General features: G+C 36.7%; 1 protein-coding gene across 1 annotated transcript in view; it reads right to left on the minus strand.

Moving 5' to 3' along the window:
• DOCK2 (dedicator of cytokinesis 2) overlaps nt 1-16,609 on the minus strand; it is a 196,295-nt gene extending 179,686 nt beyond the window's left edge. The window contains exons 1-6 of the mRNA XM_062586956.1: nt 16,570-16,609; nt 7,785-7,868; nt 4,985-5,025; nt 2,478-2,533; nt 2,217-2,313; nt 142-290 (exon numbers count right to left, since the gene is read on the minus strand). Coding sequence (XP_062442940.1) covers nt 142-290; nt 2,217-2,313; nt 2,478-2,533; nt 4,985-5,025; nt 7,785-7,868; nt 16,570-16,609 — 467 coding nt within the window. The remainder of the gene's footprint in view (nt 1-141; nt 291-2,216; nt 2,314-2,477; nt 2,534-4,984; nt 5,026-7,784; nt 7,869-16,569) is intronic.
• Nucleotides 16,610-18,367: the final 1,758 nt, after the last annotated feature.

The following is an 18,367-nucleotide window of genomic DNA, read 5'->3' on the forward strand; positions in this document are numbered from 1 at the left end:
ACAGGAACAATTTTGACAGGAAGGATTTAAATCCATCTACATCCCACATTCATGGGAACAAAACTAAAAGCAGAAAGAATTTATCTGTTCTTGCTAGGTGCTTTAAAAATAAAGTTTTCTAGAAGTAATGTAGCCACTTACTTGTTACCATAGTCAATTTTGGAAGTGACTTTCTGTTTGAGTTCTTTGAGCTCATCTTTTGGCAGAGTCCCAGAGAGAAGCTGTGACCTCCATTCCATTAAGTCGTACATCATAGACTGTACCTGCTGGAACCGCTCTTTCTTATTTGCCTAAGATAAATAATAGGTTCAAGATAAAAGATTTCAAGCTTTTTAAAAAGCTGAAGTGAAACATTGGCCTTGACAATTAAAGGATGTGTCATATTTGCTGCTAAATGTTCAGCTCCCAGAGTCAAGAATTAAGCAGAGTTCCCCACTACTTCAAATCCTGTTTTGTTTCTTTACTTCTGCTCATTTCTCCAAGAATCCTCACATGCAATTTAAGATTACTGAGTCTGGCTCCCTTCCTCCTCTCATTATACAAGTTTTAAGGACAAAATCCTCCACATTATAGGAAACAAATTACATAAAATTCAATCAATTCATGCATGGCTAGGTAATTTCATTAGGTTTGATTTATCTAATTGTGATTTTTTTGAAATTGTGCTTTTTGTTGAAAGAAAAATCATTAAATGAAGTCTCATCATGAGAAACTATTACAGGAGCAATTTACCTCTGTATAAGGCACTGATGAGAGCATGCTAGAAATAGAATATTTGACTGCAGTGTGTTAATACATTTGAGAGGCTACTGGGAAAAGCAGGTGGATGCACGGAAGGCACTAGAGCAATTCCAGAGTCATCCATTGAAATAAAATGTTCCACCTGTTGACTTTAGCAAGAGGAAGACTGAGAAGTGACCAATTTCAGAATATAAATACATCAGTGAGGAAAAGTACACAGTATTCAAGACTTCCCAGTAGAGAAAAAGCAAAATCCATTGGCTGGGAATCTGCAGCAAGACAGAATCAAATGACAGTGCAATTCATTGGAACAGGTTATCTACTAGAATAGACTATTAAGAGTACTGGAGAATCCAGCATCATTTTGATGTTTTCCAATCAATATTTGATGCATTTCTAGTGGTTAGACTTAAGTTAAACAAGTTACTAGAACCACTACAGATTAATACTAGCTTACAACATGAAAAAAACTATGATATGCACACATACTATCCTTCTTTGCTTAAATTTTGAGTTATATCTCTGAGTGTCTTCTAGTCCTGCTTTTTTTCCCCTACAGCTCGCTGACAATATTCTAGGTCCTGCTGCCCACCTGGGTCCATCTGTACTTATGGGGACTACAGAGAACTCAAAATCCACTGGTCAGCAGCACAGGTAGGATATAATAAGAAAGGTTTTGTCTCTCTATAAAGTATAATTGAGGCCTACAGAAGTATTTCATGCCCCTATAAAAAAGGAGGTCTTTTAAATATTCATGAATCACTTCCCACAGTTCTATTTTTGGTTTTTTGTTTTTTCTCCTAAACCATACAATATCTTTTTGTAACAAGACATTGCCAGGAGGCCATTACAACTGCATGCAAAAAAGCACCATCATTGCATATACCTTATTTACAAGGAGAGCAAATGCTCAGTATGGAAGCCATATTGACTAATTCCTCCAAATTCGGTGCACGTTTTATGTATTGGTTTTGCATGACAAAGAGTTGGTAGGAATAAACAGATTTTTTTCAGATGGAGAGAAATCTATTGATTTTTGTTTCTTTTTAAGGAATATAAAATGAAGATACTGCTAGTGAAAGAGAGACTGATCCTTGAACAACTTTGTTCTAGCGTCCCAAACATACTTTGAAACCTGTGCAAACATCTTATGTTTATATTTCCATCTTGAAAATTATCTCTATAAAAATCAAGTAAACTCTATAGAGAACAACTATGAAAAATTTATTAGGCACGGGATACTAAACATTGAATCTAGAGGCATGAAGTTACACTGCTTCTTAGCAATAACTGAAATCCTTTCAACTTAAGTCATAGAAGAAAATTGCATTGATCTAAGTGGTGATAAGAAAAAATTTTTTAAATCCTACCAATTCCTGCCTTGCATCTACAGAAAGACAGTAATTTGAATTAGGCCTCAAAATACATAAGTAGCACTAATGAACAGGCCATATGTGACATACAAAGCTTCATACCACATAGAGCTGTTTCCAGATGCTGCCCCATTCCCAGAGTGTAGTGGTAACTTCTTGTACTAAAGGAATTTCAGCAGGTACTGTATTTTCTGTATGTCTAGGAAAGACAAGAAAGTTTAACACAGTATAAAAGAACATTTCAGTTTCATGGCTTTATATTGTAGTTACTATGTTTAAGGCATATAAATGCCTTAAAATTCATTCTTTAACAGACAAGATCCTTAGCTTATTAAAACTTCTTAAAACAGTTAAATTCAATACCTTTTCTTTTCAGCAGTAACTTCCTTGATGTGGATAAAAGATTTAGGAAATATTCCCTGTTGGGAAAAGAAAAAAAGAAACAAAAGAGAATCCATTTACTTATAAATCTCCAAAACAGTTATGTTACATAAATGAGAGCTTTCCAAAAACCTACTTTTAATCAGTTATTTTTACTAAAACTGTTACCATGAACATATCCTGTAATCCTCAAATTAACCTCTCCAGGTTTGGTTTTCTAACGGTGTTATGTCCAGATAAATGTATTTTAGTTTGATACAAAAATAGTAACAAATTTTTTATATCCTCTTCTAGAAACACAGAATGCATTGGATTACACTTTCTTCCAAGGGAACCTCCCTCCCCTCCCCTCCCCTCCCCTCCCCCCGCCCGGGCCAAGTTCTCTCTCCTGGAAAATAGTACATACAATGTAAATATAGTGAAGAAACATTTTTTCTGTGTATTGGCTTCTCTTTCTCCAAGAGGAAGACATAGATACTGAGTACTATACCCGATACATTTCTCATTCCAGGAAAAAAAAAAGGGGGGGGGTATACTAATTTAGAGATTAAATTGATTATCAAGCCAAAGGAGAAAAACTGATATAGAATAAGCTTGACAAGTGAAAGCAGTATTGACAGGAAATGAGTCAGGAGGAGTGGCACAGCACAGATTAGCATCCCACTGACATGATGATGATACACTCATCAGACCCATAGTTTGTTTTGAAGCATATGAGTCAAGAACACTGTGCATAAGATTCAAAATTGCTTTAAGGAGAAAAGAAAAATCTTTCATATGCAAAACAAAGAAGGGAGACACTGTATAACCATAAACTCTTTAGCACCTTTTGGCAGATTACCATTACAGTTGAGCTACCTATTTTGTGCTACTCAAGGCTAAGCGGTAAGATGCCCAGCAAGGTGTAGCCTAAGAAGCATCATATTTCATCCCATTTTCAGAGTTTACTTCAAATTGACCTGTGCAGAAAAAAAGGTGACTAGACAAAATTATTTGTTGTGAAGTGTCCAAGCACTACAAGAACTGAAGCATTTTAATTTATTCTAAAGGAAAGTTTTATTGTCAATTCATCCATGACAACCCTTATGTTAGCTAGAAAATCTAGGCTTGGCAATGGAGCTCAGATTTGCTTGGATTCATCTCCATTAAACAACTGATATCCACATCTGGAACTTTACAATGCCTTTTTCAGTTAGATTACAGTTTATAGCCATTTTCTTTCAAACATCCTTTCTTTAGGAGTGAGTCTTAGAGGAAGCATGGTCATAGTAACTACACAGTAACTTCTTTGCATAGCTTCCTGTGAAATGCTATAGTACATCAAGAAGGTATGGTAAACTACATCATTGCTAGGCCTGCTTCCACCTCATCTGTGGCAATCTAGAAATGTAAGTAAGCAAATAAGGTGCTATTCAGTGTTATTAGAGCTCATAAAACAGAAGAAACAACAGATAGAAGACTGGATAAGAAGATTATGCAGAGTTACCACCACAAACAATTTCTCATCTCTGTCTTCTAGGATACACTATCATTGAGCATTTAAGTGGTAAGTCAACGATCAAATTTTTCAATAAAGGAAGCTAAAATATTTTACTATCATCAACAGTCACATAACACAAATTAGTTGCTCTAAGATCATGAAGTTATTGTTAATACCTGCAAGCTGTTGAATACAAAATAAGAAAACAGGAAGAATAAGCGGCTTAAGACTGTTCTGATTTTTTCTCTGATGTTATATTATCTGCAAAGAACTGCTGCTGCCCAGATATTCCTTTTTAGGAATCTGTGAAGATTAGGTCCTTTTTCCAGGCTACAGAGAAGCAACTTCCTCCAAATGTTTTCACTGTAATATAGTCATGAGTCTCTAGCTTCAAATGCCCTTGGCATTACAGCTTCAAAAAATAATAACTAGTTCCAATATGTGTTTTTCTTCCAGAAGGGTACATATAAAACTATTAAGAAATTCTCTCATTACTTAATTCTGGAATCATCCTACCCAGGTTAAACTATCATTTGTGGTTTTCCATCTTTAGATACAACCATATTGACTCTTTTTATTACTATATTTGTAGCTTAAAGATATATTTACAGGCTTGTGCCTCACAAAAGGTGTATATATTGGATATAGCCCTAGGAACCCTTAGGGAAAAAAATGCAGAAGTGTATACATTTTGCAGTAAGTTAACCTAACTAAATTATTTCAGGTGCCATCTTCATCAACCTATTAATCGCAAGGCAGAGTAATATTTTTTTTCTTTGATTTGTTTGTCCCAATCCTGACTTCTAATATTAACTAGCATCATTCAGAACAAATGCTGATTGTCCTATTGATCTTGAAAGAAAAGAGGATGGATTTGGCTGATTTTAGTAATCAGTATAGGACCATCTGATAAGACGTACTGAAAAAAAAAAGCCTCACTTCTGTGAGACAATCTGACTGTTGATTCCTTAAACATAGAGTCTCATAGGAATTAATACCATCATCTTACCTCTGATCCCTTATTCCTTGCTAGATAACCTTTGTACCAATCTAAAAGTAAGGAAGAAAAAGCACATTCAGTATAACAGAGCATATACTTCAACCAACATACAAAAAAAGTCATGTTTTGTGTTTTACCTAAGAATCATCTGTCATAGGATGCTTTAGTTACTTGAAAAATATGCAAGTGAAAGTAAAGCAAGTGGCAGGAAGCATGCTTAACATGGCTTATAAATGGACAAGGGTCATCGTATAATCTGCTTTCAAGGGTTGTGAAGAAAAGTTTACAATTCCATCAAAAAAAAGATATGCTAAGATAAGAATTTTTATATTACATACATATATATAAATATATATTAAAATATAAAAATTATAAAATTAAATTAAAAATTAAACATATAAAAACACAAACATATATAAAAATATTTTAAAATAAAAATGTATAAATATATATAGAGATATTAAAAATGCATTAAAAATCCAAGATTATTCATGGTGACAGAAAGCCCATTAAGGTCTTCTGATTGTGTTCTAGGTGTATTACTAACTCAGTGCAATACATGGCTCTCACATATCCAGCTTCCTTGATGTAAGAAAGCCTTATTTCTGTCATGAGGAACTACAGCTTCTGAAGCCAACTCAAATAAGCAGCTGCCAAGTATAAAGATAAAGTTAGACTCTTAAAAAAGGAAGAAGGGCTGCTATGGGGCTTTTGCTCCAGTCATCAGCTGGGAACCACTTTTGGGGAGGGGAAAAAGAAGAAAAAGAAAATCCAAACCCCCCAAAACAAAGTTCAATATTTCAGTAGCAGTAATTAAAAACCCTGAATCAGGCTTTGTACCGTCTATAGCTCTGCTAAGCCACAGCAAACCTCTCTGAAGAGCATAAAATGAAGAGTGGAACCTTACTCAAGCAAAGCAGCAGTGTCCACTGCTCTCACATTCCATCATCATGAAACATTACCTGCAGAGTAGCAGTATTCAGCTCTGTATTGACTTGTATTTTAGTCCCAAAGAAGGGGTTTTATGAATAAAAACTCACACTTCCTGAATATATTTTCATGAACAGATACTACTTCTTCCTTACCATTTTCTCTCTCATACCTCTAATGGAAAGTTATTTTAGCCAGTCAACCAACGCACTGAAATCAAACAATGCTGTGGGAAAGGCATTATTAAAAGTCTCAGAGATATCCCTGATTTTAAGCATAATCTCAGGAAAGAGATTTTGTCAGATTTCTCAGCACTAAGAATTTTTGCCAGCATCTTCAACAAGTAAAGTTCTAGGTCACTTCTAAAACTGAATTATTTGCACCTGAGGTCCAATTTACAACAAAATGGAAAATCTATTCAGTTTCATCTCACTTTTAATGACTATACATATGTTCTATGAGCATAGTTTGTACACACAAAGTGAGCAAAAATGATCTATAAAATGTGCACACAAAATTATGTTATTCTTGTTTAGTCGTCAACTGCAACCAGCAGCATATTTCTGTTTAGAGTTTTAGATACAAGAGGAACTTCCTCATTTGCATAACATGTAAGATTCCACTTCCCCAACAACTATATTTGCTAAAACAAGTTGTGACAGAGTATGTTAAAGGCAGAGGATTGAGAACAGATTTCTAGAATTAAAAAAAAAAAAAAAAAAAAAAAAAAAAAAAAAGAAAAGAAAGAAAAAAAAAAAGAAAAGGACTCATAATATTACCACTCAACTTATCAGGCTACGCTCACGACTTCACTACACACATAAAACATGAGCCAGAAACCAGAAATTCCTCTCATTTCTACAGACATTAGAAAGAGACAATATAGATGAGAAATTTTGTTTTGCCAGTTCATATTTTCCCCTTAGCTAAGTGTTTAGAAGGCTTAAAGAATTATCCAGACCTCCCTGTTTTAAGAGGGGAGGCATTTCCTCACTCACGGCTTTAAGATGCATCTGTTCACTAGTAGGTTACTGATCAGTATCCATTTTTCAGTTATGTTTAAAGCTATTAGATTTCCTTTACGAATAGAAGAACATTGCTTCTGCATTCTAAAATATGACCAAGATGCTCTTTTCTTATTGTTTCTAATCAGAACAACCTACAGCTCTGTGTGCTAGAATACATAATGTTCAGACAGCTTTCCAGATTCTTTGCAATTTTATGACCACAACACATTAAGGTGTCTTGCAGTACTGAGCTGTCTCTACAGCTGCAGCAGCAGCCCTTTCCCTTTAACATGTGTAGTTACTAAGACAAACTGACAGAGAGTGGGAGTAGGATGAAGGAGATGATCTTTAAACCCTTTTGCAAAGCTTGAAAATTCAGAAATTCTTTTTAATCTCTTACCTAAAAAGAGCATCACTGGAGGTTGTAAAAAAAGTTACAAGTTGGATGGTTTTCCTAAGTGTCTATCATGCTCCTTTACAGACCACTTGAAGAATAGTAACATTGCATCCTGTATTATCAGGTGGACAGGGTACTGGATGTTTCCTAACAAGTATTTAATTTAGAGGATTTAGAGGCACACGTGTATTCCATTAGATCTTCCATCATGCAAAATACAAACTGGTGTGAACTTCACAAACTCTTCACCTTGATGACTTCCTCATTTGAGGATTGCTTCCAGGGAAACCACATGCCCTATAACACTTCTGATTTTGGCTCTCCAAAAATGAGTAAGTTCTTCCTCAAAATAGATTACCGCCAATACAAATAGTACCATTAGACAACTACTTATGTAAAATGGGCAACTGATATGAAGTAACAGGGATAAATTACATAACCAGAGAAAATTATAGCCTGAAGGCAACTGACTTACCTTCACAGGACTCTAAGATATGGACCACATCACCGATCTGGAGAGGTAGCTGTGGTATTCCTGTACCTTTGAAATTGTATATAGCTGAAAAATTAAAGAACAAAAATACTAGTTTTCAATACTGCCATACACTACAATTTTATTGAAAAACACATATGCTTATTAAGATTCAGGTATTAGGATAAACAGTCTAGAATAAATAAGCAAATGAAATTGTAATTCTATCAACAGACTTTTTCTGTTATCATTAAAATCCTTAAAATCATCAAAATTTCCTTGCAAAAATGCTAAGGTGTCAAAAATTGCTGGTACCGGGAAAAAAAACAGCTTGAGAACAAGTCATTTATAGCAACTGTTTTGCACAGGTTTTAGAGCACCTATTTAGGTGTAGGTCTTCAATATATGTATGTGGATCGTACTGGATACTTGTTATTCTACTGGTCTAAGTCTTAAAGTGCAGAGTTTACAGAAATTTGTATACAGGCTCCGGGGAGAAAGGGTAGAGAAACACATGAAAATTGAATTTACTGAATTCTTTCCTGGGTTAGGATGTTTCATCTTAACATGGAATCACGTTTCATACAGGAACGGTAAAAGTTTCCTCATTTTGTGTATTTAATCACTGTGAAAAGGGCCCAGAAGCAGCAGATGTGAAAATTCTTCTAATCAGGAGCTTATCTATATGTGTTTTTTTTTTAAAAAAAAAATAGCTATATTAGTTCTTTAGTTGTTGCATTCCAGAGCTGCAGGATGTAGGCTGCTAAGGTAAGCATTTGATTCTGTATATTCTTTTCTTCAAGCTGTAGTCTTTTATAATAATGTTACAGCATAAAAGTGCTTATTGAAGCTAACACCACCAAGGGAAACTATTTAAAATATGCAAGCCTGAAATCATGGTTATAAATGCACAAGGTAGAACTATACCCTAACTAACAACCAAGACCTCTGCTGTGCAGTAAAGAGATTAGCTGGCAGGGTTTTCTTCCTTTTCTCGTGACTCTTCCAGTCCATCCACACATATATATACACATACAGAGAACTCAAACTTGCAATATTTTGCAGTAGGGGAAGACTGACCTAGAAAACACACTCCTGCATTTCTTACATTTTTCTCCCCCCCACCAGGCTTCTGAGGCAGGATTTTGTTTTCCGCTATGTCAAAAAATATACTAATGACACCTTTTACTTAACCATTTTACTTTAGATGAGGTCTAAAATCCAGTGAAATTGCCTTTCAAGAAAGAGCCTAAAATAGGAGTAAACATAAATCAGTTCATCCTCTTCACTTTCTTCAATGTTCCATAAACGGGGTTATTTCTTTCTTTAGCCATGATTTCATTACATTTCTGGAACAGAAATTAAAAGGGAATTTCATATTTAAAAATTAGTGTTATTTGACCAAAAATAAGACTTATTATTCCTTCATGTTTTGGTTCACACAAACCCCACATGAAGCGGTTCCCTCAGTCCTTGCTCTTGGTTGGATAGAGTAGGGCTTGAGTGTTTAGACATAAGAAGAAAAACCTGAGAGTGATGCTCTGCTTTCCAGATTAAGCCACATATTCAAGAGAATCTTGAAGACACTTTCTCAATGATGGTTAGAGAACTGACTTAGCTCAACAAGAAACTGAATTTCAGTGGTAGATATGTAATCATACCTGACTGAGTTCATTAAGTCTTGAAACTAATTTCAGTACATGAAAATAGCAAATAATCTTTGTAAGTAAGATAACACAACATTTAAAACAATTTGCCACTTGATTCAGTCAGTGGTGGGGGGTGTGTGTAGAGGTGGGCTTTTATTATTTTCCTGAAATATCCATACAGGTTAAGATTAGTGTTGACTGGAGTGTACTTTGTATTTGAAAATATACACAACTACTTACTGTTGCATTTGCGTCAAAACACAGATGCAAATTACTGAGTCATATATTCACATTGTATATTGGTTTCACCTTTTAGCAATAACTTCTTAACACTAATTGTTACATTGAAAAGCCCAATAACTGACAAAGGAAGTGGTTTTTTCAGCTAAAACTTTTCTAAATGAGTAAGTGGAAACTTACAGATGAAACGGATTCCATCTTAGAATTTAGATGGATGGATGATAAAGTTTGTTAATTAACAATACAGTTGCCAAAAGTTTCCTCAGCCTAGCAAAGAATAAAAAAGAAATATCAGCTTTCTGGAGCCCTCCAAAACCACAGTCTTGAATTTTACAGTTGGGGAAAGGAGAAGGAAGGAGGCAGGGAGACAAAGGGAGAACCCCCATGTTCCCCCCAGCGCAATACCAGAAAACCCTTAAAATCCAGCTGTTTATCTGCCTGAGGAGATGATTGACTGAAAACCAACACAACCACAATATTGCTTGCCAAAGCAAACTTAAGAAATACTAGGTCAGGTAGCTCACGTGAAACATTTCAAACTGAATGGCACCCCTGGGCTTTGAATTCTTCCTAGGAAAGACGTAAGTGCCACCTGAATGCAAAATGCCCGAGAATCCTTTCTCATTCAGCCAAAAGCCCCGCGTACTGTAAAGAAAACGACTCAAAGACGTTCCAGCACCTCCTTCCCCCGCATTCGGCCCCAGAGCTTCAGGACACTGAACAAAGTCCATCCCAGCAACAAAAAGTCAGTATGAAGACTGAACTGAATTCCTATATTCCCTTTTAATTCCTATATACCTATATTCCTATATTCCTGTCAGATAGGTTATTGCACATATATGCGCCTTACTAAATATGTACAAAGCATGCATATGGTATTGAGTGTATATGGCTATGAAGCATCTTTCATTAAATCACCACACATGTTTTCTAAAGTAGAGTAATCATGAAAATAGGTAAAGGACATTTATCTTGACAATCCAACACACAAGGTAAAGTGAAGAGTTGCTCTTGATTTTAAACCAAGCTTTTTATTGCAACTCTACTTTTGTGAAGAATAAAAATAGTACCTTCTTCCCTGAGTCATCAAGTACCCATCTACTATTTCCTTCTCATGAAAATCAGTGCAAGATTACCCAATACAGACACTTGACAAACCTTATGTGAAAATACTGTGCAATCCCTAATGGGATTTCTTGACTTCTGGGGGTGGGGAGAAGCTACAAAATCTGTGCTCCAGTATTCCAAGTTAAGAATCTCTCTTAACTCCCACAGAATCAGTCTGCTATAATGAACATAACGTAGCTTGAGCTCGAACTAGGGTTTCACAGATGCATTCCATGTGCAAGGTTCAAGATGGGTTAGAGGCTAGTTTGACTTATGAACTTGCCAATCAGACTCAGTAAAGAAAAACTTTTCAGTTCTCAGATAGCAAGCTGAACTGAATACAGATTTCTTCATGTGCTTGTGGCCAAATGGAGGTTTAGCTGACATGCTACTTTTTTTTCCTTCCTAAATATTACAAAGCCAGCATGGAATATAAACAGCTGTAACTTTTAACATGCCAAGTTAAAGAAATACAGTTTCTGACTCTTTATGTTTACATAGAAAAAAGTAGTATGGTCATTTTTGGCAGTGATCTCTCTGAAGAACAGGATATGTTACTGTGTTTTTCTTCTTTATTCTGAAAGGTCATGGATAAAGGGATTCCCTTCATAGATTTGTCTTCTTCTTGCTTCATTTTCCATTGTGCCATGAACTATGTTTCACTTAAAAGCTCTTGTTTCCCAAACACTGAGACAGTGTGGTGGGGTTCAGGGGACACAGTTAATGGAACAGGCAGCCTACCCTGAACTGACAGGTGCCTGCCTTAGATCTCAATGTGTTTTATACAGATGTAAAATTATTTGCAAACCTGCTCAGCAGATGAAAGCAGACAAGCTAGTCACAGCCCTCTGAGTTCATGCTGAGCACAATGCTTTTCTACGGTTTTAAGAGTCAGCGCCTCCTCCCCCACCCTCGCCTGATGCTTCAAATTCAGACAAGCCGCTTTTGGATTCAGCAGTAAAGGAATATAACTAGCACTCCAGGTTAGCATGCATGCACAGTAAATTGCGAACTCTTAAACTTGTTCACAAATTTAACACAGTTTCCTCAAGGTCTGAGCAGGTATCAAACACTTATCCTGTGCATTACTAGGAAAATATCATCCTAAACAGTCTACCACGGTGTTTCTGTCTTGTATTGGTCATACAAGTCATATATGTCTGTGCTGGCCAGGAAAGCTTCAGGACTAAGAGCAAGCTTCGTGTGTAAGAACAGTAATATGCAAGGCTGAAAATCGGGTATCTGGAGTATGCCATTTAGTCAGGTAAATGACAGAAGTGGGGACATGTCCTATATTCTACTATCACCAGGAATCTCAGCTGGGATCGCATGGTCTTCCAAACGTACTCAGCCTGACCCAGAGTCACTGTCAAGCTGAAACTCCGCTCATCAGTGGGAGCTGCACTGGAAGGTGTCTGACATGCTGTCAAAAGGCTTCAATGTTCAATATGACAGTTACGCAAAGACTTGAAAACAAGGTTTTTGAAAATAAGTGGAACAAGAAATAGCTGTGTGTGGTCACAGAGCTTCTGATCTGTGTTACTCCAAAGGCTCATCCACTTTAACATACTTTGGGTGTCTGCGGACTCAGTTTGCCCGTTTTCTCTGGATATTCCTGGGAGACAAGTTATGATTAAAACATAAGCCTTAAATTAAGAAAACGCTTAATTTGTAGGTTTCATTACTCCATATTTTATCCATGAGTTTGCTATAGCAAATGCTAAAAAATTATACTATTTTTCCTCCAAATTCTAAAAATATAGGCTTATTTCATTTCTAGAAAGAGCTCTGAACACCTTTCCAAAAAAGCCTGTAACTAAAACCTCAGTGCGACTCCCCACCAACTGTTCTTTTTATCTATTCTGGCTCAAAGATTCTCCAGTTAGTCTCAATTTATGTAATGAAAGAGAAAATACACTAAACTCCAAAGATAAATAATGCGAACTGAAACGGACTGCGAGCCAATTGTTAGCTTGGCAAAGAAGAAAATCCTGTATATAAGGTACAGTTTTTCTTTCAGCTTGCTGAGCTTTCCTGGATTTGCAGTTATGTATGAACTTAAAACAGCTTTACAGCAGCAGCAGAGCACACACTACTGAAAAAGAGACCTTTAAAAAAAAATAGTACTCATATAACTTGTATTTTCTTATTTTTGAGAAGTCCATCTGACTACTCTTTTCATTTTCTGTATTTCACTTTTTAACAGAAGTCTTCTGACATTGATATGATTATTGATTTTTACATACAAGTACCAAAAAAAAAAAAAATCTTTTAATGCAACATTTAACTGAAAAACCTCTCTAACCCAGGAAGTGAATTTACGTGTGGTGAGCAGAGAAATGCTGAGAACAGTGGCATTGCTATTACCATACCTGATTACAGCTCACACAGCTTCTCTGTTACAGCAAGATAACATACGTACTTGTACCCTAGAACAGCAGGTACTGGGCCTGCACTCACAGTTCTTCCCAGTGATCTACCCTAGAACTTAAAATCATGTCCTTCTGGTTTGGATTCCCTATTGGAAAGCACAGTCATGCCCACCAGTCTTAAAAGGGCAAATAAATACACACAGCGGAGAAATCTGAAACAATTAGTCAAGCAGTGCAATGGCAAAGGTAACTGCAGCAGGTGGACATGTGACTTTAATCCTAAACAGCTACTGTTATTTTCCTGCTTTGAAATTAATTATGATAGGTTCCTTGAGATCTGTTATTTGCCAGCCACAAATCATAGCTCAGTAAATAAATTTTAGGCCCCAGGGCTATAGAACTTGATGACATATACCTATAAACAGTAGGTCAAATCTCCCTTGACCTGTTGCTAGTCCTGCACACCAAAGATGGTTAGTCCTGTACACCTGTATGTTCTTTATTATTGAGCAAATTCCTTCCTGCCTTACCAGGTTAACCTTTTTATGCACAAAGATATATGAAAAAGTAGTAATTTTGATAGTTATCATAGTGTAAAGCAGAAGTCCATCCACCGCATCACAAACTGGACATATCACTCCCTTTCCTTATTTAAAGGAAATTCATTAGACTATGATAAATCTGTTACCTGTTTTCAAACACTAGCAGAATTTCTTAAAGATGCAGATAATCAATTGCACCATTTCCTAGTTTGTGCACTTAATTTTCATTATTCATGCTCACTGCTGATTTTATTTGCAACTTTATTTTAAATTGCAACTGTTGGTTTCTTCAAACCAATCTCAACAGTAATTGAAATGCTAACCAACTTTGTCCTTAATTTGCAGCAGGAAATGAATTTGAGATAACTTGCTAATATAAAGAAAGAACTTTACAAAATTTTACTTTGCCATCATCTTCAGTGTTCATGAGACAACTATCATTAGTATCCTAAATGCTTATATGACGGCAAATTACCCTTTCATCAGCTCTGACCCCTAGACCACAAGCCACCTTTAACTATGGTGGCACCTTTAAGTTTCCAAAGTCCTGAGACTCCTCATCCACATCATGCAACACACTCCGGAGCACGGAGTGAGGGATCTAACACAAGTAACAAATATGTCGTTAGCATATGAGCAGTTGTAAGAAGCACAGACTTCCTATGCTAACCGAGCATCTTCAAGAATTCCAGGCTCTGCTGTTAAGTCTAAATTATTATATTCCAGGAAACAACAGTCTTATCAGGCAGATGGGTAGGAGGAGGAGAAGCAGTATTCAGAGCAGGCTGCATTTTAGACAATGATACCTGTACAGAAGTGATTGTACATATATCACCCTATGAGGTACACGTAGTACACATTCACTCTAAAATGAGAGCTATAGTTGTTGGGGCTGACAATACAGGATTGAGAAAGCGAGTTCACTGCTTCCCTGTCACATAAAATAAAATCTAGTCCTTCCAAAGTTTTAAAACTTCTTGAGTTTGTAGTACCTCTATGGCAGTTTAAAGTTAACAATATTAACTGAAATACTCCGTTAAGTGTTACTTTCTATAATCTGATGCATTAAAATAGAACTGTTCATGATAAATATTTCTGGTTAAAGGCTTACTATAAAATATATATACTTAGATCAGAGGTATACAAATTCTGAAAAGCCACCCTACTGCTTTGCAGAAGATCACATACTCCAAATAGCACATTTTCAATAAAACAGTGCAGTGAATTGTTCAGCCAAGATGTACCTTTGTTAATCTTCATGAAAATAAAATTCATTGGATTAAATTATCATTAGTTTAGCAAGTACTATATTTTACAAGGTTGCTTTTATTATGTGTAGCTTGCTGCAGCTTTCAAAGACTAAAGACTCACAGATTTTATGACCTTTCAAGTACTCCGTGATTACATTGGCTATAAGTTAAAAAAAAATGTCAAAACTTCACTGTTAACAAAGCATGGCAGCCTGACTGTTGAGCAAATGGCTGAGAGTGATCAAAAGCAGATGTCTTTTCAGGGGCCACGTTTGTTAAAACCACAGACCCATTGTAGGGATACGTGTGAAATTCATTAGCTTATGTGACAATTAACATCAAATTAGATTATGTAATGGTCACCCATAATATTAAAAACTGCAGTGCAAGAATAGTATAACTTTTTTGTAGTTACATAAAATATGCCCTGACCCCCAGTGTTCCCTATAAAAAAAAGCCTGCAAAGGTGAAGCTTGTTTCGTATTAGTCCTGTAACTGATTGGTACTTCCATCCACATGGGAGCTATCATCCGTAACTGCCATGTGGATACAGGGACAGCATCCAACACAAATCCTGTTGCATTCTGCCAAATCAGTAGCTTTCAGAAAAACAATGCAAAATTAAATGAAGTAACTTGTTTCTGCTTCCTACTTGTAAAATTGAAACAAAAGAAATTTCTTTAGATCCTTCATTTTGTAATATAAACTGCCACCAGAACAGGATACTACCATTTCACAATTCTACCACTTCTGCACGTGGAAGCTGAACAGGAAGACATTTTTCTCCTTTTATTGATTCCCTAATGATTCATTTTACCTCTTGAAGACAGGTGTGGGGGAGGTGGTGTTGTTTTTAATTAATATATCACAAAATACGATGACCACTTTTTCAAATAAAAAGCATCTTTTAGAAGAATTTGGGGTCCTCAGGTTAATAACTATGCACCAGTAGGTAAAAAGCAAACAAGCAAAACAGAAGATCTACCCAACACCAACCACTGACCTAAGAAGCTGCAGCTCAGCAGGACAGTTTAAGTTTTAAGGAAATTAGGAGTTGGAGATGATAGGTTCTTTCCTCCCCCCCCCCCATACTACAATTCAGTCCATTATGGAAATTAACATTTATTTTTTAAAAAGAAAAAATACATTGGTAGAAGATACTCCTTCCAAAGAGTACAAGGGTCTTAAATTAACTCCTACACAGGTTTTGCTGTAATGCCAGCTCAAGTGGCAGTGCTCATCATCTCCCAAAAGCAACTGTAGGGTTCCCCTTCCCCAACAACATCTGTTCACCATAACTTCTAGCTGCTGCTCCTCATACAATATGCTACTTAATTATCCAATCTATATACTGAAACAGTGAGGTGAGAAATGCTGCATTAGTGTGAGAATAGAAATCCAATAGTCCATTAAGAGTTCAAGATTTGGGAGCGTCCCAAACTGACACTCACTGGTTTCTTACAGTTTTCTTTGAAAAACATTAGAACTTTTATATAAATGACTTGTTTCAATTAAGTCTGAGATGGTAAAGTGGAGGGTGTTAACTCACACCAGAGAAAACACCTGCCCACATCCTGTTCAGAAGTTCGGAGGGCAAAACTCGAACGGCAGTTTACTAAGCTACATACCCACGCCAGTCTTCTTGTCTGTCTTGTGCCATCTCGCCATCACACGTGAGTTTGTGAGGCTCCAAAGGATGCCCGTCACCAGGAAGGCAAGATTTGTAGGATGTAAACTCCAAGATGGTCAACAAACAAAGGAGCTGGAAGCAAGATCTGTTTCCCAGCTACCATCAGCAATGACTAGGAGGAAACTGAGATGGCTGAGGCAGCTGCTAAGGTTCTGTGAGATTTGCTGCCGAGAGCTCTGAGCTTCCTTCCTCTTTTCTCAACTCAAGCTACTTAGGTACTGTGTCATGTCTTCTGCGGGGGAGGGGAAACCCAGCCTGGGTGTTTCAGTTACACAGTGTAGGCAGTAAAGTATCAACAGGCAAGAGGGAGCCAACACCTCCCCCCTACTGCACTACCCCTAACTTGGATCTGAGCTGGAAGGCTCCTGCACACAAAGCCTGCCTCCGGTAGACCAAAGCTCTCAACACTGTCTGCTTAGTTCTTTTTTGAGATGTAGAGGGGGGCCTTCATTTCTTGCACTACACAAAAAAGCAAACTTTAACATTCTGCTTTACAAGACGCTATCATCTGAAGAACTCCTTTATTTTAACCTGTCCTGGAATGGAGATTTGTTTTTCATAACATACTTCCCCTTGTATGACAAATGAAATGCAGACAAAGCCACAAAAAGGAATGGGTGTGGTTTGAAACACTATTTCTCTCATTTTAAGCTTGGAGGAATAATTACGAGATTTTCCCTTTATTCTCTAAAGAAAGAAGCACTTTCCGGAAGAACCATTCTCAAGACAAAACTTCAGAAATGGATTTATTACGTGTTTACAACCTTCACTTTCACACAGGCTACCACGTGAACTAACTTACGTACTGAAATTTTGGGTGTGCAAAGATCTAGCCGAAGCATTCCTGGTTTGGATTAAGGACAGCAGACTAAATCGAAGGCAAGTTAAGTCAGCTTCACTCATGTCTGTACTTGCAGTTAGGAATTAAAAAACAGAACACACTTCAGAAGGTGTACTGTTGCTTTGTTTCATCCTTCCCCACCCTCCCCTCCATAAAACTAATCCATATAACAATCCAATTAACAACAATCTGGGTGTTACACTGCAAATTAACAGCGATGGTTTATCAGGACTGTCTAAGAGTGCTGTGCTACAGCAGTCTGGATATTTCATAACACATGACATGTCACTTGGTAGTTTTATTCAACAGTCATGAGAAGCACAGACTGCTAGTCTTAACTTTACCTTGTTGCAGATGGTATTCTAATACCTACGTCTGGAGGAAACACAGCTTAAACTTTAGTACAGATTTGCTTGAATTACCACAACCTCTAGCACATATGCATACTAACTTAGTAAAAAGATTTATCTAGGAGTTTCCTGGGTTATTTTTCCCCCTCATAAAATGGCATTTAATAAGGATAAAATATGAATTTTAAGTGTGCTAGATTCTGTGCATCTCAGATTATTGCCATCTATGACTAGCTTCATCTATGGAATCCTAAATCCTTCTTTTCCACTGAATAGCTAATTTATACTATTCATCTCCCAAACACGGTTTTAGCTTACCACGTATTTTGATGGACAGCTTCCTAACCAGTTCTTTACTTGCCTTAATCCCTGCTGCAGCAATTTACCCCTTCCAACACACCCCATTTGACCAGAAGATCATGACTTGCATTTAATTTCTTCTACATTGCTCTTTCTTAGTATGCTGCCCTATAAAACAAGGGCCTTGAGGAAAATTGTTCCTTTCATTTAAAAGCAAGGCTGATAAAGTAGGTAGGTCTAATTTT

This window comes from Rhea pennata, chromosome 14 (genome assembly GCF_028389875.1).
Source record: "Rhea pennata isolate bPtePen1 chromosome 14, bPtePen1.pri, whole genome shotgun sequence".
NCBI classification, from domain to species: Eukaryota; Metazoa; Chordata; class Aves; order Rheiformes; family Rheidae; genus Rhea; species Rhea pennata.